This window comes from Marmota monax, unplaced genomic scaffold, assembly GCF_021218885.2.
Source record: "Marmota monax isolate L192 unplaced genomic scaffold, Marmota_monax_Labrador192_F-V1.1 WCK01_AAM20220418_F8-fsc00012, whole genome shotgun sequence".
NCBI classification, from domain to species: domain Eukaryota; kingdom Metazoa; phylum Chordata; class Mammalia; order Rodentia; family Sciuridae; genus Marmota; species Marmota monax.
Genome location: NW_026695227.1, coordinates 6,898,766 through 6,923,859, shown reverse-complemented (window position 1 = coordinate 6,923,859; position 25,094 = coordinate 6,898,766). Strand labels below are relative to the sequence as shown.

The 25,094-nt window shown below is 35.6% G+C and overlaps 2 protein-coding genes across 2 annotated transcripts in view; one reads left to right on the top strand and one right to left on the bottom strand.

Moving 5' to 3' along the window:
• Nucleotides 1-5,484: 5,484 nt before the first annotated feature.
• Nucleotides 5,485-6,384, bottom strand: Capza3 (capping actin protein of muscle Z-line subunit alpha 3). The gene has a single exon (XM_046435451.1). The coding sequence runs from the start codon at nucleotides 6,382-6,384 to the stop codon at nucleotides 5,485-5,487; it is 900 nt and encodes a 299-aa protein (XP_046291407.1).
• Nucleotides 6,385-8,251: 1,867 nt separating this feature from the next.
• The window catches only part of Plcz1 (phospholipase C zeta 1), a gene marked incomplete at its 5' end in the record, with an annotated part of 45,961 nt that continues 29,118 nt past the window's right edge, over nucleotides 8,252-25,094 (top strand). The window contains 2 exons of the mRNA XM_046435862.1: nucleotides 8,252-8,383; nucleotides 20,783-21,014. Coding sequence (XP_046291818.1) covers nucleotides 8,252-8,383; nucleotides 20,783-21,014 — 364 coding nt within the window. The remainder of the gene's footprint in view (nucleotides 8,384-20,782; nucleotides 21,015-25,094) is intronic.

The following is a 25,094-nucleotide window of genomic DNA, read 5'->3' as shown; positions in this document are numbered from 1 at the left end:
GATAACTGAGTGAAGGTCACTGGAATGAATAATTTTGATATTACAAATATTGAAAGTGGGTTTTAATTGGTCTGTTGGACCAGCAGCCAGGGGCAGAGGTAGAGCAGCGTGGGAGAGTGTGAAGGATGTGAATTTTGAGGTGTGACAGACCTGAGTTAGAGTTCCAATTCTGTCACTTGCCCAGTTGTATAAATTTGGCCACATTACTTAAGGATATTCTTAGTTTCCTACACTGTAAAAAATAATTCCCAGTTGTATGATACTTAAAGGATTTGATGGGGCAGTTGGGATTGCTTGGTACAGTGCATGCTCTTAAGTAAATCCATTCCTTTAAGAAAAAAAGATTGCTAAGAAAGGAGAAAAATAAAAACTATGATAGTCTTTTGAAAATTTTGGTGGTAAAAGGACCCTGAGAACTGGGATTGTGGCTCCGCGGTAGAGCATTCGCCTAGCACGGGGCGGGACCGGGTTCCATCCTCAGCACCAGATAAAAATAAAGGCATTGTGTTGTGTCCATCTACACATAAAAAATAAATATTTCACTGGGATTTCAAAAACAAGTAAGACACAGTCTATACCCCCAAGGAGTTCATCTAATTTATTTAAACACATTTAAAAAGGTATTTCTTTGGATTTTTATGTTTGACTGAAGTTGGATTAAATTACCTCTTGTGTTTCTTCTAAGCTTAAGATTCTGAGATGCTAAACTTATTTCATACTACAATAAAGCTCAAGACTAATTTAACACTAACATCAAAAAAAAAGGACCCTGAGAATTTTTGAGGGTATTTTTTTTTTTTTAAGGACAGTGGGAACTATATGCTTACTGACAGAGAACAAGGGCTGAGACAAATGAGTCAAGGACAAAAAAAAGTATCCAGGCCTGGTGGCACACACCTGTAATCTCAGTGACTTAGGAGGCTGAGGCAGGAGATTGTCAATTCAAAGCCAGCCTCAGCAACTTAACAAGGCCCTGAGCAACTCAGCAAGACCCTGTCTCAAAATAAAATATAAAAAGGGCTGCAATCAGTGGTTAAGCATCCTGCCCCTGGTTCAATACCTAGAAGAAGAAGAAGGAGAAGGAGAAGGAGAAGGAGAAGGAAGGAAGAGGAAGAGGAAGAAGAGGAGGAGGAGGAGGAGGAGGAGGAGGAGGAGGAGGAAGAAGAAGAAGAAGAAGAAGAAGAAGAAGAAGAAGAAGAAGAAGAAGAAGAAGAAGAAGACTGATAGATTAATTACCAGCCATACACTTATTTGGAGAAGAAAATGAATGTATTTTTATATTTGTAAGAGAGGAAGATCTAGGAGTTTTTCTTTCTTTCTTTTTTATTTTTGAAAGTCTATGTCTTCTTAGTAAACAAGTCATTTGCTGTATGAAGCAATAATGAAGAAGTAGAGCTTAAGTAGAGAAGAAAAACTTCAAAGCATATCATTAAAAAAATCTATAGGAGTCAATGGAAAAAAAAATAATTGCTCATCAAAACAAAGAGCAGTGACCAAGGTAGAGTGGAGATAGATTTCACAAGAATTTAGGAAAAGATAGAATGGAAACTTATTCTGTACAAATAGTGGTAAATCATAAGAACCTGCTGAAATTATCCAAGTAAAGGGCCCTCAACCTGAGGTAAGCAATAGTAAGAAGGTGGAGGAGAAGGTGAGATAAACCAGGAATATGGTCAAAAGATTGGATGAGTGGTTGATTCTCTAAAATTTAGTCAATGATGTGTAGAGCCTTTATAAACTTTGGAAAAACCTGAGTCAAACAGGAACCCTACTTGTTTGATTATTCCCAGACCTGCATGACAGGAGAAGGGACTGGTTGGGTTTTGTACCTTGGGATGAAGGTGCAAGCAAAGAAGAATGGAGGAAGTCTGCTTTGACCACAAGGCGGCTGTGAGTCCAGGGCACAGATTGATGTAGGGGAGTGTTGAAAGATATAATGCCCCTTCTGGACTCTGCTTTGAGCAGAACATGATATGGTCATTCAGTTAGCCTTCTGGACCAGCCCTCAAGGGGAAGGGTAAAAAATCTTTGAGAGAGGATCATAAAATTGAAAAAATAGATGACTTTAGAAATACTTGATTTTCTTAAACATACTGAAAGGGAACTCTCTTTCCATTTAGAGGAAAGAGTGAAGGTTTTCATCAGAGCAGGGAGAGGCCAATGGCAGCTTCAGAATGAAATCACTGCTTGGGGTAAGGGAACAACATTAGCAGTGGGAATCTGTGGGGGATGCACAGAACAGCTGGTATTAGTGGTTTATAAACTTTTAAGGCCTGCTAAACCTGACATGGTTCATGTTCAAGAATGTCCTCCTTCCCCCTTCTTGCTGGTCTTCCTGCCTGCCTTTGAGTACTTTCCATATGTTATATAATAATGGACTAGGTACCTGGGGTTGGAGAAGGTCCCATTCTGATGGAGCTTATAGTCCAGTTGGGAGTGGGATTGAAGGGAAAAATACATCTGGATATTAGAACAAAACAAAAAGAATCCTGTCTTTATGATTTACCACACTGACTCCTCAAGATGTGAAGTGTTTTGGGTGTATGTGTATTTATAGTTTAGGTGTGTGTGTGTGTGTGTGTGCGCGCGCATGTGCACACATGTGCATGTGCATGCATGTGTATGTGCAGGGGGGAGAGAGAGAAAAAAAAATGGAAGTATAGAAAACAAGAAGTAACTGTGCACTTTCCCACTATGCCATTATCCATGTAAATCAAATAACTACCAAATAATATCTTCGTAGTAGTGGTTTTGGTCTCATGTGGTAATGTGGCATAAGTTATGGGGATACCTTTCTATTGTTTTGTTTTGTATTGTTTTAAGGTTCATTGCTGATAAAATAAAAATGTGATATTTAATATAATAAAGATTAGTGAGATAGACATTCTTCTAATGTGACTGCAGGGAATATAAATTTGTTAAAATTTTTCTGGAAAACAATTTGGCAATGTGTAGTAAGAATTAATATCTTCATGTCTTTTCAATATGCAACTTAAGGGAATTTATCTTAAGGGAAATTATTCATAGTGTGGACAAAGAAATGTGCACTACAGCATAATTAATAACAAAATGTTAAGAACTAAAATTACATTTGAAGAGAGAAATGACTATCATGCTATGGTGCATCTATAGCATGAATGCAACATAATAATTTATGTGCTCAGGAGTTTTAAATGACATGAGAGAAAGCTTATGATACATGCATTATGTAAAAAAGGATTCAAATTTTATATGCTGCATATTCTTAATATTTAAAAGAATTCCATAAAATCGGGTGGAAGAAAATAGGTCAAAATACCTTATATCTTGAGTGCTTTCCCACAATTTGTCCATGTGACTTCTATATATAGAAATATTAGTAACATTAGTTTTGAAACCGTGCTTCAGAAGAGGGAACTCAATGTCTGTGTAGATGATGTTTCATAAACCATTGAGTCCTATTCTGGCACCGTCTGGAAAACACTTACACATATAACTATAATATCAATCAAATTTTTGTTAAAGAATTCACCCAATGTCTCAATTTTAGTGTTGTGAAACCAATTTTATTTTCTACTTTAGAAAGTTTTTTCTCACCCTTTTCACAGATGGAAGCCTGTCTTTATCCATGCAGTGACTCCACTGAATAGTGGAAATGACTTTTACTGGATAATAATTTTGTGGGAAATTATTTTAATTAAATAGAAAGAAAAAAACCACGCTATTTTAAAAATAGGGCAGTATTTCTCAAAACATGGTTCCAATTTCCTTTGTATTGGAGTCATCTCTGATGCTTGTTAAAAATGTATACATCCCTGGAATGCAAGCATATCTCAGTGGTAGAGCGCTTGCCTAGCCTGCAAGAGGTCCTGGGCTTTAAACGCAGGAAAAGAGGGGGCATGGGGAGGGAGAGAGATGTCCCCTATCTTACTAACTTATATTCTCAACATAGGCCCCAGTAATTTTAATTTTAAAGACACATCCCAGATAATTCTGATATTCTCTAAGAATCACTAATTAGGGAAAAGAGACTTGAGTTTTAGAAATTCTTGAATAGAATCTTGTCTACTTTAACGTTTATTAAGTAGAATTAGATCCCTTTCGCCCTTCAAATTGCATGCCTACCTACTGTTCTCCCATAATCTTTTAAGGAGGTTTTAAGTGGTAATGGTTCTGGGAAGGTTGGTAGTGTGATAGTATAGGAAGCTTGTTTTCACTAGAAAGCACCATTTCTTCTAGAAAGGTCCCATTTCTTCTGGGGTATCTGTTAGTAGAATGCTTGCCTAAATCACTGTCCAGTAGAGTTTATTACTCCTAATGCAACAGGCCTCTGTGAAGAGCCATGACATCCTGAGCATATGCTCTAGAGTCACTCATGCCTGTCACTATGTGCGGTGGTCTGGATGTTAATCCCCAAGATGATTATATTAGGAGGTGAGGCCTTGGGAGTGTCATAAATTTGTAACCTGCATGAGAGATTAGTGCCCTTATGCAAAAAGCCCCAGAAAGCTGCATTTCCCTCTCACTCTGTCAAAGAAAACAGGCCCTCAGCAGATAATGAACCTGTTTTGCACCTCAGTCTTGGATTTCTCAGACTCCAGAACTGAGAGCAATGAATTTTGGTTGTTTATTAGCTACCCAGTTTACGATACTCTATTGTAACAGCTGAACAGAGTAAAATGTTGTGTGCCTGGATGACTTAAACAAGTTGAAATCTTAGGTTCTTCTTGTGTAAAATGGAGATAATACTGGGACCAGGCTAATGATGAAAGGTTATATGAAAAACATTTAGAGGAAGACACGCTAGGCCGTAAGCACTTAGAAGTGTTTACAGTGATGATTTCACAAGGGTTCCTCTATACAAGGCTGGGAGGTCAGGCTTTTGGGTTGACTTACAAGACCATGTTATTTAGAAGACAAGCCCAGGGATTTAGAGTAATCCCAAATTCTTGGTTGGGTGGAGAGGGAGGAGGGAGTATAGTGGCAGTGAAGCCAAGTTTACTAACAGTTCTTTATCTAGACCAGATTTCTGATATCAGTTGGTTACATGGAACATCCAAATCTAATGTCATTTGTTGAAATCTACGCTTTCAGGGCTGGTCTAGGACTGAATTGAATTATGTAAGATATCACTTGCAGAGTGATGTTCATTTGCATAACTTCTCAGTTCCAAAGACAGTAAGAATTCATTTCTACACACACACACACACACACACACACGGCCTTAATCCTGGCCACTCATACATTTCTAGAGTGCCACTTCTATAAAGCTATTTTAGATTCTAATAAATGTCTGCTTTTATGGTAGATAACACTGTGAAATACATTTGCTCCACACTTTCTTGCCATATTGGTGAATACTGCCTGAGTGAAATGACTTTTTATACTTTTCCCTATGTGAACTTGGATGGACTAGGCATCTCTAGGGATTGCTCACCTTTAGGAAAACATCTGTTTGCCAGAAACACACCAAATTAGGCCAAGACAATTACCAGGAGCAATCCTTTATATTATCCAGTTGCACAACACACTTCTTGAATAAATGACATATCCTAACTTAGGATACATCACCAGATTCAAGTCAGAGAGTATCCTCTGCCAGTCAATGAGAGTGCGGGTCACTGGAAGATCCCTTCGTATAATTTTTCTCAGGGCTTCATTGGATAACTCCTGTAATTCGTCTAAGACGGAAGCTTGAAATCTATTCTCTTGCTCTTCCACAAGTCTTGCGAAACTTAGAGCCAATTGAGCTTGGTTAACTACTTCCAAGCTTTCTTTCAGGTCCTTAGATATTTTGACATGAAGGTTGACACACCTGAAGAAGTGAGCTTGCAGGAAAATTCTTCCTGTGACTTGGGTTAGAAATGGATTCACTTGGAAAATCCATTTAGATTTCCAAAGGCCATTCCAGCAGTCTCCTGTTTCATAGTTGTGATCCTCGATGCAAGCTATCAAGAACTCCTTATTTTTGATAGTTTTTCTCAGCACATTGCAGTTTCCTGTTGGAAAGTGGTCATTAACGTAGAGTTTTAAGGCACACAGAACAACAGTTCTCAGATATTCAGTCTCATTCCGAATAATACCGTGACTTTGGATGTCTCTCAACTGATTTTGAAGTAGGTCAAATTTGAAAGAAAGTTTGCTTTGATAGTCAAAAAATCGGTAGTCACCCATTACATTGTGGTGAGATAAGAGTACTGGATTTCCATCGATGCAGAGTGGAACAGAATATTTTTGGCAATGTTGGTGGCCTGCACACTCACCTTGATGGTGCATGAGTTTTTCATCACGTATAAGCAGACAGAGATCATCAAAGGCATTTACAAATTCCCCTGGAGGTGCCTGTATTAATAGTCTGCGAATTACTCTTTCTTTCTCTTTCCTACTTAGAACGCTAAGTGACATGTTTGGTGACAGCAGAAGCAAAGCTTCTGAAATGAGTGTTCAAAGGATGAGAAAACATTCCATGGGACACGTTTCCCATCAAGGTGTTAATCATTCAAGCTTAAGATCATTATGTCCACCCATGAAAACAGACAGGCTGGCAAGCTCTGAGTCTCCCAGTGAAGTCATAAAGTCATGCTTCTTTATGAAGTGTGGAACTTTTGATGATATCACAATGGGTGTTCAGACCAAAAGAAAAAATGACAGTCACCTGATAGCGTGGTGCCCAGTCAACCAGCTATACCAATTTTGAAGATTTTAAGAACTTAGCCTCCTGAACAGGCTTCTTCAAAAGTGGTGTGTGTCTATGTGCATTGTATGTTGTCAGGGACCTAGAGAAACTACCCAGAGTTTCTAGGGAGTGTTTGACAGCATGTTCCAATCTTCAAGGATCACAATGGCATTGATTTTTACTCAGGCCCTTAGAATAGCTGCCCCAACCCACTGGAAGCACATTGTGATGAGAGGTTTGAAGGCTTTGAACAAAATGGTAAAAATAAAATGAGATATAGCAGTAGTCAACAGAAAAGTGCCGGACAGCAAGGGATGTGGCATTTATAATCATTGTGGTTAGAAAATGTAAGAAACCCAAAAGGTTGGGCAGGATCATGCAGTGACCGTGTCTTATGTGATATTTCCGTGCCATTTACGTATGTTCGTTTCAAAGAACAAAGGCAACAAACCACTGTGTGTTCTTTGCTTTCTCCCTAGAAAAGTGGTGGCAGTGGCAACAGCCGATGAGTACCAAGAAATTCCTTTTCCACAGAGAGGCAGAGTTAGTTACATTTGGAACCTGTGACAACACCAACTGAGGAGAGACTTCTAAGCAAGGAGAAACTTCAGGATAAGTCATGAAAATATGGAAGCAAGATATCCATTGCAAAGTTCTTTCGGTTCCTTTTTCCTTGTCTTTTTCTTAGTTTATCCTCTTTGACTCTTTTTCTCATTCTTTTTAGAAAAGTAGCAGTCTGAAGTCTCTCACTTAAATGTGAACTATGGCTTTCTTCCCTTATCTGTCCTGCACTTTCCTGTGGCTCGTCCTATAAGAACACACATTTTGTCACATGGCTATTCAATTTGAAGACTTTTCATAGGTTCTGACAATCTGAAATTGAGTGGGATTTTGAACAGTATTTACCTATAGCTTTTATGATTTTATAGATCGCTAGATTATTTTATCTTAACCTTAGTTTTCAGATTGAAGTGTCCTAATTTTTGTAGTGTATCTGTATATAATAAGTACACTAGATTATTTTATTTTTGTCCCTTGTACCAAATATATAGTTATCAAGTTATTTTGAAGCCTTATTGATTGTTCCTAGAATGTTCTTTGGAGGCATATATTAAACTGGACATTTGAATAAAGTTATAATAGTATTTACTCATTGTTACTATATTTTGAATGCTCAGTAGCAAAATCTGTGTTCAGTGATGTAGTGTGAATTTATTTAATGCTTCCACCTTCCATAAGATTAAGTATCATTTTTCCCACCTTTCTGCATGAAGGAAGTAAAGTGAGAGGGAATCTTGGAGCCCAGCTGCCTGTGAAGTCCAAGCAAAGCCCTATAATAGCGTTTTAATGTGTTTCCCAAGTAATAACTTCATTTCTGGTATTTTGTTTTTGTTATGCTTTTTCATATCTTTATTATAGAATAGTAACTTTTTAATTTTGTTTTAAATATTATTTATCATATCTTGTCATTTACTTTAATCATAAATACATCATCTTTTAAAATTAAAATAAATACTGTAAACTGAAGAAAGATAAAATATTTAAGAATTTTAAATATTCAATTACTTTCTTTGAGAATTTCCTTAACTTTTTTTGCTTCATACATGGTTTTTGTCGAAGATTCAGGATGAATTTAGAGGTGGAAAAATTAACATAGAAAAAACTCATAGATTACTTGAAAAATTAGATATTCCTTGCAATTTTGGTCATGTGAAAAATATTTTTAAGGTGAGATGATATCCACCCCCTGCCTATCCCATTCTAGGAAGAACTTAATTCAATATGAGTAAATATTAATAGCTAACTTGAATGCTTTCTATAGAAAATACATTAAAAATGAATCTCTTTAAGAATAAAAGAAATTATGTTAATTATATTTACAATCAATTTGAAGCAAATTTAGATAAGAGGTAAAACTAGTTTTTGATAAAATTTGAAATAATAACAGACTATTGGTTTAAAACAATTTCCTGATTATACAGGAATGCTTCCATCAGATCTTGGATTAGGTGTATAATTAGCCTTGGCCGTATAAGGCATGGAAGAAGAATCTAAGTCCAAAATTTGCAGAAGAAATGGAATAATAAAGATTAGTACAAAAATGAGTGCAATAGAAATAAACACTAATAGAAGGAATCAATGGAATTAATAGTTTTTTTTTGAGAAGATAAAATTGATAAACCCTTAGCAAGACTAAGAATAAGAGAGAAGATTCAGAAAAATAAAATTGTAAATGAAAGTGAAGACATTCCAGTTGATCTCACAGATATAAAAAATAGATTATAAAGGACTATTATGAGCAGTGATAGACCAACAAATCTAACTACTTAGAATCCATAGAGAAATTCCTAAAAATAGTCAGCCTACCAAGACTGAATCAAGAGCTTGAAAGCCTGAATAGACCAACAGGCGAAGATTGAGTTAGTAATCAAAAATCTCCCAAGGAAAAAAAGCCTAGATCTAGATGCTTTTTTGGGTAAATTATTCCAAAGATTTAAAGAATCAATACCAATTGTTCTAAAATGTTTTCAGAAAATAGAAGAGGAAACACTTCCACTGTCATTTTATAAAGCTAGAAAAACCCTCATACCAAAGTCGTACACAGACACCACAAATAAGCTACAAGACAATATTTCTGATGAACGTAGATGAAAAATTCCTCAACAAAACAACTGGAAAGTCAAATTCAGTAGCGCTTTAAAAGGATCATACTTCATGACCAAATGGGATTTATCCCTAGTGAGAAAGGATGACCTAACATACAGAAATCAATCAATGTGACCCATCAATGTCAATTAACAACGAAGAATAAAAAAATCACATGATCATCCCCCAAAAGGAAGAAAAATCATTTGAAAAAATTCAACATCTTTTTATGAAAAAATAACATAGCTGTCAAGAAATTAGGTATAAAAGGAAATTACCTCAACATGATAAAGTCTGTGTATGAGAAGTCCACAGCTAAAATAGTGGGTGAAAAATTGTTTTTTCTCCAAGGTCTGGAACAAAGCAAGGACACCCACTCCTACCACTTCTCTTCAATATAGTAATGGAAGTTCTAGCCAGACCAATTAGTTGAGAAAAATAAATAAAAGGTATTTAATTTGGAAAGGCAGAAGTAAAATTATCTGTTCACAGATGACATGATCTTATATGAAGAAAACTATGATGACTCTGCCAAAATACTATTATAACTAATGAATTCAGTAGGGTGGCAGACTACAAAACTAACGTGCAAAAATCAGTTGCATTTCTTTGCACCACTACTGAACTACTCAAAAAAGAAATCCAGAAAATTATCTCATATACATTAGCATTAAAAAGAACAAAATATTTAGGAATAAGGTTAACCTAGGAGATGAAAAGCTTGTTAAAAAAAAAAACTACAAAACATTGATGAAAAAATTTAAAAAGGTACAAATAGATGAAAGACATGCCATGTTAATATGTCCATACTACCCTCGATCTGCAGTTTTGATGCAATCTCTATTAAAATCCCAATGGCATTTTTTTCTTTTTTACTGAAATAGAAAAGAACTCCTAAAATTCATAGTGGACTAGAAAAGACCTTGAATAGACTAAATAGTCTTGAGAAAGAATAAAGATGAAGGCATCAGAATTCCTGATTTCAAAATATATTTGTAATGCTGCAGTAATCAATAGTATGGTATGGGCATAAAAAGACATATAAACCAATGGAACAGAGTGGAACGTCCAAAAATAAACCCATTCATATACAGTCAACGGATCTTCAAAAGAAGTGCTAAGAATACACACTGGGGAAAATAGAGTCTCTTGAATAAAAGGGGCTGGGAAAATTGGATATTTACATGCAAAAGAACAAAAGTGAATGTTTATACCATACACAAGGATCAATTCAAAATTCATTAAAGAGCCAAGTGAGGTGGCACATACCTGTAATCCCAGCAGCTCAGGAGGCTGAGGCAGAGGACTGCAAATTCAAAGCCAGCCTCAGCAACTTAGTGAGACCCTAAGCAACACAGCGAAACTCTGTATCAAAATAAAAAAATAAAAAGGTCTGGGGATGTGGCTCTCAGTGGTTAAGTGACCCTGGGTTTAATCCCTGCTACGTGCCCCGCCCCCAATACATTAAAGAATTGTCAGACCTGAAATATAAAAATCTTTAAAGACAGCATGGGGGAAAAACTTCTTGACATTGATCTTGATGATGATTTCTTGGTTTTAATGCCAAAACACAGGTAGAAAAAGTAAAATAAGACAAATGAGATTATATCAAATAAATGGCTTTTGCACAGCAGTTAAAATCACAAAATAAAAAGCAACCCAAAGAAAGTGAGGAAATATTTGTAAAATATTTAACAAAGGTTAATATTTGAAATATGTAAAGAAACCCCAAAACTCAACAAGAGAAAATTCATAATTTGATTTAAAAATGAGCAAGGAAACTGTAATGGATAGTTCTCCAAAAAAGACATACACCTAACCAACAGGTATATAAAGTACTTAATATCACTAATTGCCAGGAAGATGCAAATCTAACCACATGAACTATCATACATCTATTAGAATAGCTATTTAAGGAAAAGGATAGCAAGGGTTGAAAGGATATGGAGGAAAGGGCACCCTTGTACACTGTTGATAGAAATGTAAATTGGTGAAGCAAATGTAGATCAGTATGGAAGTTTCTCAAAAAATTAAAAATAGAGCTAGCATATGATCCAGAAATCCTACTTATGGGCATATACCCAAAAGCATTGAAATCAAGATCTGGAAGAGGTGTCTGCATTCAATGTTCATACCTTTATGTACTCTAGTCAAGATATGGAAGCAACGTAAGTGTCCATCAACAGAAGAATGGATAAAAAAATGTGGCATATACATACAATGGAAAATCATTCATGTTTTAAAAGAAAGTCTGCCATTTACAACAACATGTATAAACTTAGAGGCCATTAAACCAAGTGGAATAAGCCAGACACAGAAGGACAAACACTACAAGATACCACTTATGTGAGGGATCTGAAAAGGTCAAACTGATAGGAGCAGAGAATGGGGGTATAAGGAGCAGGGTGGTGTTAGAAGATACAGTGTTAGTTAAACAACATGAATAAGTCCTGGAGATCTACTTATAGGGTGGTGCCTGTAGTAAATAACATTGTATCATATCCTCAAAATTTGGTATGAGGCTAGAACTTACGTTGAGTGTTGTTAATACACACACACACACACACACACACTAATAAAGAGGGTAGAAGGAAAATTTTGAAGGGGGTGGTTATGTTTATAGTGATGTTTCCATGGTTCTACACTTATATCCATACTCACTAATTTGTATACATTTAATATGTAAACTTTTTACAAATCAATTAGGCTTCAGCAAACTAGTTTAAAAATATCAAAAAGGAATAAGTAATAAGACATTCCTGTTTTGCTTAATCCAAAGGAGAAAACCATATCCCTAATTCTCTTTTAAACAAGAACTATCAGGAGGGGAATCTGGCTTCATTCTTTTTTTTTTTTTTTTTGGTACCAGGGTTTGAACCCAGGGGTGACCACTGATCCATACCCCCAACCCTTTTTATATATTTTTATTTAGAGACAGAGTCTCACTAAGTTGTTTGGGGCATCACTGAATTGCTGAGGCTGGCCTTGAACTTTTGATCCTCTGCCTTAGCCTCCTGAGCCTCTAGATTTACAGGCGTGCACCACTGTGCCTGACAACCTGGCTCCATTCTGTCACTAAGTGACAAAGGAAGGATTGTGAATAAAGCAGGAATGACTAAGTGTTTCAGGTGAGTTTTGGTCTAGGAACATGACACATTTTTTTGAAGAATGAGACAAGAGTGCTAGATTGGTTAGTATAGATAGTGAGGGATACAGAAATCCCAAATATGATTTTGTTTTTTGAAAGTAAGTACTCAGATAACCCAATCTCCCCTGAAGCTGTCATTGCTGACAGACTATAAAGGACATTTTACCCTGACATTTTACCCTACTTGCCAGGTAGCAAGTTTGCCTGTTGTAGTATCATGGATCCTTACTGAGGCAGGCTTGTAGATCAAAGAGAGAAGACAAGAAAATCAGCAGTTACCACAGTATTAGCATTTTGATGCTACTTCACCAAACCCCAGTTGCCAAAGAATGATATGAAGAGGACCAGATGCCTGCTGTGGGATGTTGCTGGTTGGGGGTTGTAAGAGAGGAAACTCAAGTTGATGGTTTCCAGCTCTTTAATGAAGGATGATAAGCCAGTCTGATCTTTAACTTGAGGCTGTCATTAACATTAATACAATGGATAATAAGCAAACCTGCTTTTTCCTTTGGAGGAAGATGCTATCTTTACCAAAGCTATTTGCTATACAAATATCCTGGGAAAGCTAACCCAGAGGAAAGGTAGTCAGTACCTTGTCTCAGGAGACACTTTGAAACTCATGAGACCTATGGGAACCTGTCTCATACTTCTCTCAATAAGCCTTAGCCCTCAAGTTTACCACGCACAGGGAATCCAAAAAGGAAAAGCTGTACTTCTCAGGAGACCACAGTAAAAGACGACAGTTTCACAGTTGTTTCTCAGAATCCAAGTAGTACATGCTTCCATAAGCTGTAGGAATTTTAACCAGCTCATGTCTAAGGCTGCATTTGCAGACACGAGTTTCAGTGAAAAGCCCTTTACAAGAAGGATTTCCCCTCAATGTTAACTCCCAAAGGGAGAGACAGCTCACTTTTTGATTTAATACAATTCACAGCACAATACAGAAGTAGTGATATATTAAAATCTGTACCAAATGTGAAACAAGGAAAATATTATTCTGTGATTATCAGGTTGCTTTGAATTGTCTTCAAGATAGACATCATCTGTTTGAAGTAGAACTGAGTAAGATACAGGCCGTATTTAAGAGCATTATGTAGAATGTTCAACAGTTATAAAAGTATAGAAATGACTCACTAATAAAAATTTATGGCTATTTAGACATAGGTAGGCCAGCAGGTTTATTTTGTTAAGCAAAATCTTTTTGGAGTAGCTATGACAATATTGTTAATTATAAAAATCAAAGCAGCAGGGTGTTCTTAGAACACATCAAAAAACTTCCTTAAAATGACCTCAAGCTTTACAAACAAATTACTTATAAATGAGGCTGATGATAGCCATTCTTTTTTTGTTGTTGTTCTCATTAGTTATATGTGACAGTAGAATGCATTTTGATACATCATACATAAAACGGAGTATAACTTCTCCTTTTTCTGATTGTACATGATGTAGATTCACACTGATATAGTGTAGTTATATATGAAGATAGAGTAATAATGTCTAATTCATTCTACTGTCCTTCCTACCCCCATACCTGCTCCCTTCTTTTACTCTCCTCTACCTAATCCAAAGTACCTTTATTCTTCCCTGCCACCCCTGCCATTGTAAGTTAGCATCTTACATATCAGAGAAAACATTTTTGGGATTGGCTTACTTGGCTTTGCATGATATTCTCCAGCTCCATCCATTTTCCTGCCATAATTTCATTCTTCTTTAAGGCTGAGTAATATTCCATTATGTATATATACCTCATCGTTTTTAATCCTTTCATCTGTTGAGGGGCACCTAGGTTGGTTCCATAGTTTAGCTATTGTGAGTTGAGCTGCTATAAACATTGATGTGGATGCGTCACTATAGTATGCTGATTTTAAGTCCTTTGGGTATAAACTGAAGAGTAGGATAGCTGGGTCAAATGGTGGTTCAATTCCAAGTTTTCTGAGGAATCTCCATACAGCTTTCCATAATGGCTGAACCCATTTGCAGTCACACTAGCAATGTTTGAGTGTTCCTTTATCCCCACATCCTCATCAACATTTATTGTTGCTTGTATTCTTGATAATTTCCATTCTGACTGGAGTGAGATGACATCTTAGAGTTGTTTTGATTTTATATTTCTCTAATTGCTAGAGATGTTGATAGCCATTCTTATCTATTACAAATCTCAGCCTTCTGATACTTTGTTGCCTCAGGCTAAATTTCCATACATGCATTAAAATGTTGATTAAATAGAATACTTAGAGAAGGTACATGGGCTAATTTGAATTTTGGGGATAGCTGAGGATGAGTCATCTTGGACAGTCAATTCTTTGTTTAACTCTTATTACTAAAATTTTATACTTTATAGTGTACTTTTTGCTGGAGTAAACAAATTGTTAAGCCATAATGAAACTTAGTTTGGTGAACAAAATCTTCTAGTGTTTTTGAGTGTGGAGATTCTAAGCTCTAATACATCCCAGCTATGTAGTTATTGGTGAGTAAAATATCTGAGTGAATTTCTTAATCTGCAGAATGGAATCCTAATATAGTTATCTCACAGGATTGTTATGAATATTAAATAAGATGTTATTTATGAATGTACCTAGATCATGCAAAAAGTAGGCATTCAAAGTATCAGCTGAAACTACAGACAAGTATCAGCTGAAACTACAGCACTTGTAATTGTTCAAAAGCTCTGGAAAGATGCATTACATCTATTGATTTCCTAAGGAGCTGACATAAAATCTTGACATGAATTTATTTTTTTACAAGGTGACTTTTTATTTTAAATTTGAGTAAAGAACATATAACTTTATGATCTTGGCAATGCATTCTGAACTTCTTTTTATAAGATTAATTATTGAGTCATGGCTTGAGCAGCAATGTCTTAAGTATTTTTTATTCTTTTACTAAAAGTAACTTTATTGCTTTTACCATGTTACAGTCTTTAATTTATAACATTTAAAATATTTTATAGGGAGAAATGAATGACAGTAGAGGGGGTAGAGAGAGAAGAGGGGAGGGGAGGGGAGGGGAGGGGAGGGGGGATAGTAGAGGATAGGAAAGGCAGCAGAACACAACAGACACTAGTATGGCAATATGTAAATCAATGGATGTGTAACTGATGTGATTCTGCAATCTGTATATGGGGTAAAAATGGGAGTTCATAACCCACTTGAATCAAAGTGTGAAATATGATATGTCAAGAACTATGTAATGTTTTGAACAACCAACAATAAAAAATTAAAAATAAAATAAAATAAAATATTTTATAGGAAATAGTACATATTATTTCAATACATATACCTAGTGTTAGGTTACAACTTCGATTGCTGGTCGAGTATGACATTCAATCTTTTTTAATGCAAAATTTTGTAATATAGGACTTAAGTCTTGAAATTTTCTAGACAATTAATAATCATTACTAAATTTATATTATGTGCTTGGCACTCTTTCAGAAACTATGCATTGTAAAAAATAAACAAAGTGTTATCTTTCTCTTAGAAGAAAAAGGAATGCAGAAATTACTATTTTGTAAAATGGTCTTAATAAATCTCATGAGAATTTTGAACAGGGAATCTGAGGATAAAAAGCCTATCTGATTTGGGCTTTTTTTTTGAAAATGCCATGGTGGAGTTGGCATTCTTTATGGATCTTAAAAAGTGAGCCATAACATGTGTGGCATGCATGCAAGGAGTCCTTGAAGAACAGAAGTAATCAAACATAACTGGAGTACAGCATGCATGAAGACAGGTGTCAAGAAATAGCTGCAAATGCCAGACCATGGAAGTCTTTGAATGGTAGACCATAGAATTTGGGTTTCTTTTTGGAAGCACTGAGTAACCATTGAAGTGTTTTGACTAGGAAAGAATTGCATATTTTAGGATAAATAATCTGGCAGCAGTGTAGAATGAACTGGAAGTTAAAAGTCAGACTCTATTGTCTGTCCTTAAACCTGCAAACTGAAATCAGTTCTGTCGTTTGTGTTCTGTTTGGTTGAACTCAGGTTTATGGCTTCCTACTTTTGTGGTTGGTATTCCACAATATAAACTTTTTAAATCTTATCTAATAAAATAAATAGCACCATATTCTCTGCTGTTGCATTTGGTTTTTTAGCAGATAAACCAAAATAATTCTTTATATTTTCTTTTATACTTATTCAATGATCCATTGAGATAAGTTTTGTATTCACATTTATCTTAAAAACCTCTTTATGTCTAAAATGCTATATCTGCTGGTTGGCCTCTCTATGTATTTTATTTATTCCTTCTTTCTTAAAATTCTATCTGTCCTGTCTTCTTGAACATCACTCTTTCCTATTTTTTCCCCAAATCTCTTATCATTCCTTTTCCATCCATCTTCTGACCATTCCTTCTACTTTACTCTTAAAGTTCATTCTTTATTTCTTTTCATCTGACTTTATAAATTCTTCCTGAGCAATTTATTGATTCTCAATTACTTCACCTACTATTAAATAGGAAAAGGTTCCTAGTTTTTTTTTTATCCTGTACAACAAAACCATATTCAAACTACTGTTGTAGCTTGTCTAATGTTTGTGTGCAGGTTTAGATTTGATTTCTATCCCCTCAAAAAAATAAATAAATAAAAAGAAGAAGGGTATTGCAGACAGAAAGAACAGCCTGTACTCCACAACAAGACATGGATGAGTATGTATACTGTAACAAATTCAGAGCACCCAGAGTGAGGGACAAGGAGGGAAAGGAAAAGAACAGAAATCACCAATGATATCAACTGGTCTCAGAAGCCATGCAACAAGTAGTATGTTTTTTCTTCCTGAAGACAAATAAATGCACTGGGAACACTCAGAAGGGAGTTGAAGTGATCACATATGCATCTGACATAATTTTTTTTCTGCATATCTACTGTTAATTCACCTGATGGTGTATGGTCTTTCCACTGTCTTGTGTGGTTTTAGTTCATAATCTGGTCTTCTACACATGTTCATAGACCAGGGACATACTAATACATTGGTACTGTAAGCTTTAACTGCTGCTAAATACCTTGATACTCAGACCTGAATTTTTCCTGCAATTGCTTTCTTCTCTCTGCTTCCCCCATCATCATTCTGTTTACTAAGTCCTCTCCATCTTCACCACCATCTATCTCCTTCTTGTCCTTATCCCTTCCCTTTCTCATTCCACGTAGGTCTTCCCATCTTCAGTGATCTTCTCATCTTCAGTGAGACAAGCCTAATTATTTTGTGTAGTTTTTCTTTTTTTTTTGATAATTGCATTAATTTTGACCCTCAGTTCTTCTTTGGTGTTGATCAATTGTAGCAATGATCTGAATTTGTGGAATTTGGTTTCATCTTTATGTCTCTAATTTTAATATCTCAAATGGCGATTTTGATCCTTTAGGAAAACACAACAAACAAAATAAGTTATCAGAGAACCTCTCAGATGACCAAGTTTATACCCTGCTTGAAAGTAACAAAACCTGTTACTCAGTGGATAATGTGTATTTTACTTAATGCTGCAATAGGACTATTAACTTTTTTTAATAGTAGGACTATTAACTTTTAATATAGATACCCTTAATCAACAAAAATTTTCAGATATCATAGGCCAACTTGGACTTTTATTGACTTAAGATCTTATGAAAATTTAAGAGTGGATTGGGGTTAAAATAAAATTACATTAATTCTGTAACATTCTGTTAAAGACCTCAAAATTCAGAATTTAAAGACAGTAAGTTGAATCATGTTTGTTTACTAAGATAATTGACAATATGTATGACTTTAAGATTATAAAATTTTAAGGAACTATTATTACTTAAAGAGCTTGGCAGAACCAGTATCTGATTTGACAACCACAGACCTCAGCTTGTCTCTCCAGCTTATCTCCATTTTCACTTTGCACTTTGAGTCCCTGCTTCTTCTAGCTGCTCCATATGTATGATTGGTGTTCCTTTTTGTACCAACTCAGTGCTCTTTATATTTGGTTTCCAGCTCAGATTGCTTCATGGATCCCTTAATATATGATTGTCTAATCACCCCCTCTGAATTTTTCCTAATGAAATGAAGAGATCATTTCTAGCATGTTTGTCTCCTGTTATGCCCTAGAGGTTCTATAATGTTGCACACTTCACAGAAAGATTTCCAAAGATGAGACACTAGGCTGGATGATGCGTGGGAAGACAGATAATACATAGCAATATACTGGTGTTTAAAACTACCATTTATAGTATATTTCCAATTCTCACAGAAGCCTGATGACATCGGTGATAATATCTATATTTTTCAGATAAAAAATTCTGAAACTCAGAAAGTTTATTTTATGTGTCCAAAATCTCACACATTTTGAAGTTTGGGATATAATATATCTCTAAGAATTCTGTCAGCTTTTCACCACAACACAATGTCCCTTTAACACATGCTCTTTGTATTCAAGGTGTTTAAAATGTAATGAGTGAGTAAGATATTAAATAAAAAGTTTTATGAACATCGATGTAGCAGTGTCCCTGTAGCATGCTCTTTTTAGGTCTTTAGGGAATAGACCGAGAAGGGGAATTGCTGGGTCAAATGGTGGCTCCATTCCCAGCTTTCCAAGAAATCTCCATACTGCTTTCCAAATTGGCTGCACCAATTTGCAGTCCCACCAGCAATGTACAAGTGTACCCTTTTCTGCTAAGTGAAGCTAGCCAATCCCTAAAAAACAAATGCCAAATGTCTTCTTTGATATAAGGAGAGTAACTAAGAACAGAGTAGGGTCCAAGAGCATGAGAAGAAGATTAACATTAAACAGGGATGAGAGGTGGGAGGGAAAGGGAGAGAGAAGGGAAAATGCATGGAAATGGAAGGAGACCCTCAGAGTTATACAAAAGTACATACAAGAGGAAGTGAGGGGAAGGGGAAAAATAATATAAGGGGGACAAACGAATGTCAGTAGAGGGAGCAGAGAGAGAAGAGGGGAGGGGAGGGGAGGGGAGGGGAGGGGGGATAGTAGAGGATAGGAAAGGCAGCAGAATACAACAGACACTAGTATGGCAATATGTAAATCAATGGATGTGTAACTGATGTGATTCTGCAATCTGTATATGGGGTAAAAATGGGAGCTCATAACCCACTTGAATCAAATTGTGAAATATGATATATCAAGAACTATGTAATGTTTTGAACAGCCAACAATAAAAAATAAAAAAAAAATAAAAAAAAATAAATAAGATAAAAAAAAAATAAATAAATAAAAAGTTTTTTGTTTTTTTGAAATGAAACATATTTCTCGGCTGAAGTTCCTATTCCCTAGTTTTTATTTGTTGGCAATACCATAATCTACTGTAGTTACTTTATTTTTTCCCCACCTTAGGCATTTCTGAATTCTCTCACTCAAGTGTCTAAAATTGCCTTGTGTTGAAACCTCCTGATTTCTCCCTTCATAATTTTACTTGCATCTGTTCTTTAGTGTATATCCATTGCCTTTCACTTGAATTACATGTTTTCTACTATCTTACCTGCAGTTCTCCATCTCTTCCAAATGCACACTGTTCATACTAATCTTCGACGTTTGCTAGTCATTTCCTCCCTCAACCTCAAAGTGGTTCTATTACTTTTAAGAACTGAACCCCGCCTATGTCCTTGTCTTGTATCTCATAAGATTTAAATATGAAATTTCCGTAACAGCCAGGTGATCCATTCTTTCTTAGTAGACCCTAATCATCTGTTGCTATCCCAGATTCTAAAATCATTATGCACACTCAAGCAATTCAAGGTGTTGCATAACTACTACAGCCTGTGCAGTATATAGTCAGGTTTTTTCTTTTTTGGATACTGGGGATTGAACTCAGGGGCATTCAACCACTGAGACACATCTCCAGCCCTATTTTGTATTTTAATTTGAGACAGGGTCTCACTGAGTTGCTTAGTGCCTCGCCATTGCTGAGGATGGCTTTGAACTTGTGATTCTCCTGCCTCCTGAGCTGCTGGGATTATAGGCACTCTGCTCTGTGTACAGTGATCTTGAATGTGTCTGATTCATTCTGACATTTACGGTCTAGGCTGAATGTAGGTGGTGTGGGATTGCACACTGCCTGGTATGGTTTTAAGAAGGTACTGAAATAGAGTGGAATACCAAAATGAAATACGTAAGACAACCTGTAATTGCTGTCTTCCCCCATACCTCCACTGTGGCCACTGGGTTCTGAGAAGTTATGATCCACTAACCTTTCCCTGATTTGGGTATCACTTCATGTAGTTTTATGTATTTTATCTTCAATAAGAACCCAGTGTTAATTTTCCTCATCTTTAAAGTTTAAATTGCTATGTATATTACATTAATATTCTAACATTTATTTTGTATGTATTTTTGATACATTGTGAGCCCACCAGTCATTTTTTTTAGTAGGACAATGATAGACTGAAACAAGGAAGAATCACCATAGAAGAATTTAGAGCAATTTATCGGACTTTTGCACACAGAGAAGAAATTGCTGAAATTTTCAATGCATATTCTGAAAACCGGAAAATTCTTTTCGAAAATAACCTGACTAAATTTCTAGCACAAGAACAATCCAGAAATAAGGCTAATAAAGCTGATGCTTCTGACATCATTCAGAAATATGAGCCCATCGAAGAAGGTATGTCTGTATTTCAAAGTTTTATCAGAATACTTATATTTACTTATATGTAAAGTATTTTTGTGAATGATGATGATTAAATTCAAATATTTGAATGGGTCAACTTTATTTTCCAGAATATGCAAAAAATATATTATAGCATGTATATGTACCTTTTAGAAAGCTATAATATGTAGCTATGACTTTCTTTCCTACTTTTTTGTCTAGCTCCTTTCCTTTCTGTTTCTATTTATCTCTAAAGTATTCAGAGATGAATTTAGACATGAAAGTGAGATGAAGATTCTGTTACTCGTACTCCTATAAATCTCATCTATAAGACAAAACATCAAGTTATAGATATTCTTCCATTTTGTGCATTATAGAAATGTACATAAAATTTAAGGTCAATGAATACAAATCTAGAAAGGAAAAATATTATGAAATCACCAGTTTTTCTTTCTTTCTGTTTTTTTAAATAAACATAACTGTTTACAACTGTGTCAGCTTGTTTTCTGTTACTTTAACAAATACCTGAAATAATCAGTTCATAAAAGAAAAGGTTTATTTTGGCTCACAGTTTTGGAGCCTCCAGTCCATGGCTGATTGGCCTTGTTGTTTTGTGCCGGTAGCGAGGCAGTCATTGTGGAGGGAGACCCTCAGGGAGGACTTTACCTGCCTCATGCTGACTGGGAAGTGAAAGAGAGAAAGGAAAAGGAGGAGTTGGGGGTCTTTAATGGGCACACTTCCATGCCTTCCCACTTGCCTCCATCTTTAGTTCCTAGCATCTCCCAATAGTGCCAAGCAGGGGACTAAGCCTTTACATGTGGAGCTTTGAAGGCCATTTAAGATCTAAACCTCAGCAACATTTCATACATATTTTTAAAAGATTGCTTTTTCTTCTTTAAAAAATTTAAATGTGTTTTTAACTGATATGTAAAATTTAAAAGTTGTACATATTACCATGTAATGTCTGGTGCCTGTAAACACTGAGTGATGTTTAAATCAGGTTGGACAGATCTATCCATCCAAACATGTATCATTTCTTTATGGTGAAAACTTTCAAAATCCTTTCTTCTGCTTATTGAAATGTACAGACAATTATTGCTGTCTATAGTTATCCTGTGCAGTAGTACACCAGATTTTCCTTTGTTTTGAATACATAGTCATTTGGTTTAAATTAAATGATCATTTAAGCTAACGAGTTGTCATAATTTGTGATATCTGTTTCATCTTTCAATAGGTAAGACACTTCAAATTGTTTCATTTATGACCATCTTAAACCAAATAATAGAGAAATAATATAATAAAATCTTTACATAATTGTACAATAAGTATTGTTGGAGCATAATGGTAATGCTCTACAAAAGTTAACTGACAATACAGCTTAAAATATTCTCTTAATAGGGAAGATATTAAAGTTCAAGTTCTTCCTTTGAAAGTTGATTTAGACTACCAATGTTTAACACAGGGTAATATGGATTCTATGAAGACCAAACTTGTTTCTTCATTCAATCATTCATTTATAATTTATTCAAATAGTTATTTGTGGCAAGTAAGTGTGGTTCTAGACTAGAGGCTGGGGATACAGTGGAGAAGAAGGCAACTAGTTTTATATTCCTGATGAAGTTTGGAGGGAGACTGAAATAAATACTTAAGCATATAAAAGTCATTTAAAAAAGTGCTAAGTGCTATGAAGAAAATAAAACAGAGAAGGTGATAGAGAATAGGTGATCTGGGAGGTCTACTTCAGATTGCGTGTTTAGGAGAACCTTGCTGAGGTATGATGTTCAGGCTGAGACTTAAATGACAAGAAAGAACAAGTCATATGGCCAAATGGGAGACATGTTGTGTCTGAGGTCAGGGGATGGGGGGGGGGAGTGGGCAGTAAGGGGAAGGGGAGAAAAGCATTGGATGTGAGTTGGAGAATTCCAGGAACAGGAAAAGGGCAGTGTAGTCAGAGCTTGGGAAATGACAGGGAGGTGAGTTTGCAGGGATAGGCAGAGATCAGATCATGTAGGGTCTTGTAGGCCAAAATTAAGATTTTGGTTTCATGACAACATCACACAGAGATTTTGGTTGGAAGCGTTAGTAGTAATGTGACTGAGAGCAGTGCTAGTAGCAGTTTGGCCCGAGCATTATTAAACTTCTGCAGGTTTGCTACAAGATAAAGAGCTTGCATCAGGATGGTCAGCAACAGTAGTGCTAAGCATACCCAAGAAGTTGAACTGATGATGACCTTCTCTTCCTCTCCTTCTGCACCATGTCCCTGTCCTCCTCCCCTCTCCATTCCCCCTCTTCCTTCCCCCTCTTCTTCTTTCTTTCCTTCCCCTTCCCCTACTCCATCTCCTTCTTCTCCTCTTTCTTTTTCTTTTTCATCTTAGAAAGACTTTCTTTAAAGAAGTAGTGAATTGACTTATATTCTGGCTCAAGTTCTTTATGTGGTTGCCCCCTAGAACCAGCCAGTTTTCAGATGGGCACTTTCAGTAGCATTGAGCTGGTGAGTACTACAAAACAAAAATTACCTTGGCAGCCTTACCTTCAGGTGGGAAATTAAAAGATACAAACAGATATTGGGATAGTGGCAGTGACACCTTGGATTGTGTTTGCATTTTGACCCCAACATAATATTTTATCTTTTGAGCTTTAGACTATGTTAGGCACTTTCATACACATCCAGCACCTTGCATTTTATTTACATGATTATTGATCACTTTACTCTTATTAAAGCCAACTTGAATTATGATCTTATGGTTCCAAATGCTGCCAAGCTTCTCAATACCATGCCCTGTTGGTATGTGATGTACACAGAATGAAGTTTGTAAAAAAATCTATGAGAATAATTCTCATTTCTATGTGAGGATTTTTTAGGACAAAAAATGAGTTTGTCTTCTATTCTGTTATAAAAGATATTTACTTACTTGTTCCACAGTTGAAAAGGGCTATAGGCCAATGAATGCTGATTGCACAGGGAAAAATAATAAATTAATGCAAATCATCACTGTTACAAAACACGATACATTTGTTCTGTATGCTCACACATTCCTAAATTTTCATGGCTTTGAAATAGAGGGTTTGCATACCTATAAAATTTTAATGTATTTTTATCTAGTTTTGGGTTTTTCGTTTTTAAAAAACAAAATGGTAATAGCATTTTGGAAGCTGGCCTTTTCACTTTTATGATGTCATAAATATTTACTTTTGTCACTGTATATTTTTATGACACATTATTTTTAATGGCTATTTACAATTGTACCATATTTTGATCTTTAATTTGTTTTCTTCTATTTATTTTGCTTTTATAAATAATGCTTATGTGAGCATGCTTGCACATTGATCTTTGAGTCTCTACACTTACAGGATAAATTCCTAGGAATAAAATTCTTTGCCAAGGATCACACTCTAGTCTTAAATTCATTTCAGCTTTCCTTTTGTGCCAAACTGAACCATGAATGGCAGCAATAACAACGGACATTTATAGAGCTAATACATAGAGATAAGTTCTCTAATTATCCCCATTGCATAGATACAGAGAAGTTAACAAGTTCAAGGTTATAAACAAGTATGGATTTGAAACCATATTTTCTGGTTCCAGAGCCCATGTTCTGCTTAAATAGATAATTTTGGTACATAGTATATTGAATAAAAAATGTTCAGAGATAATTTTCTGTAGATGATCATATGTAACAGCCAGTGATTCCATTCTTAGGCATGCATGAAACAGAAATGAATACATATTTGCACCAAAATTCTTGTTCTCATTGTTTATAGTAGTACTATTTGTGTAACCCCAAATGGGAAATTGTCTAAAGGTTCATCAAGATTATAGGTAAATACACTGTAGCATACTTACACAATGGAATTCTATGCAGTATTAGAAATGAGCCTTGTATAACTATTTGAAATTAAAGCAATAAATTTTAAAAACATAGTGTAGAACAAAAAAAAACCTGGCATAAAACACACACTGTATGAGTCCATTCATATAAAGTATAAAATCCAGAACAAACTAGTATATGTTCTAGAATCTAGAACAGTAGATTCATTTGAGTGGAGGTGCTCACTGGGAGGGGAGTTGGAGGCAGGTTTCTGGGGTGTTGTAAT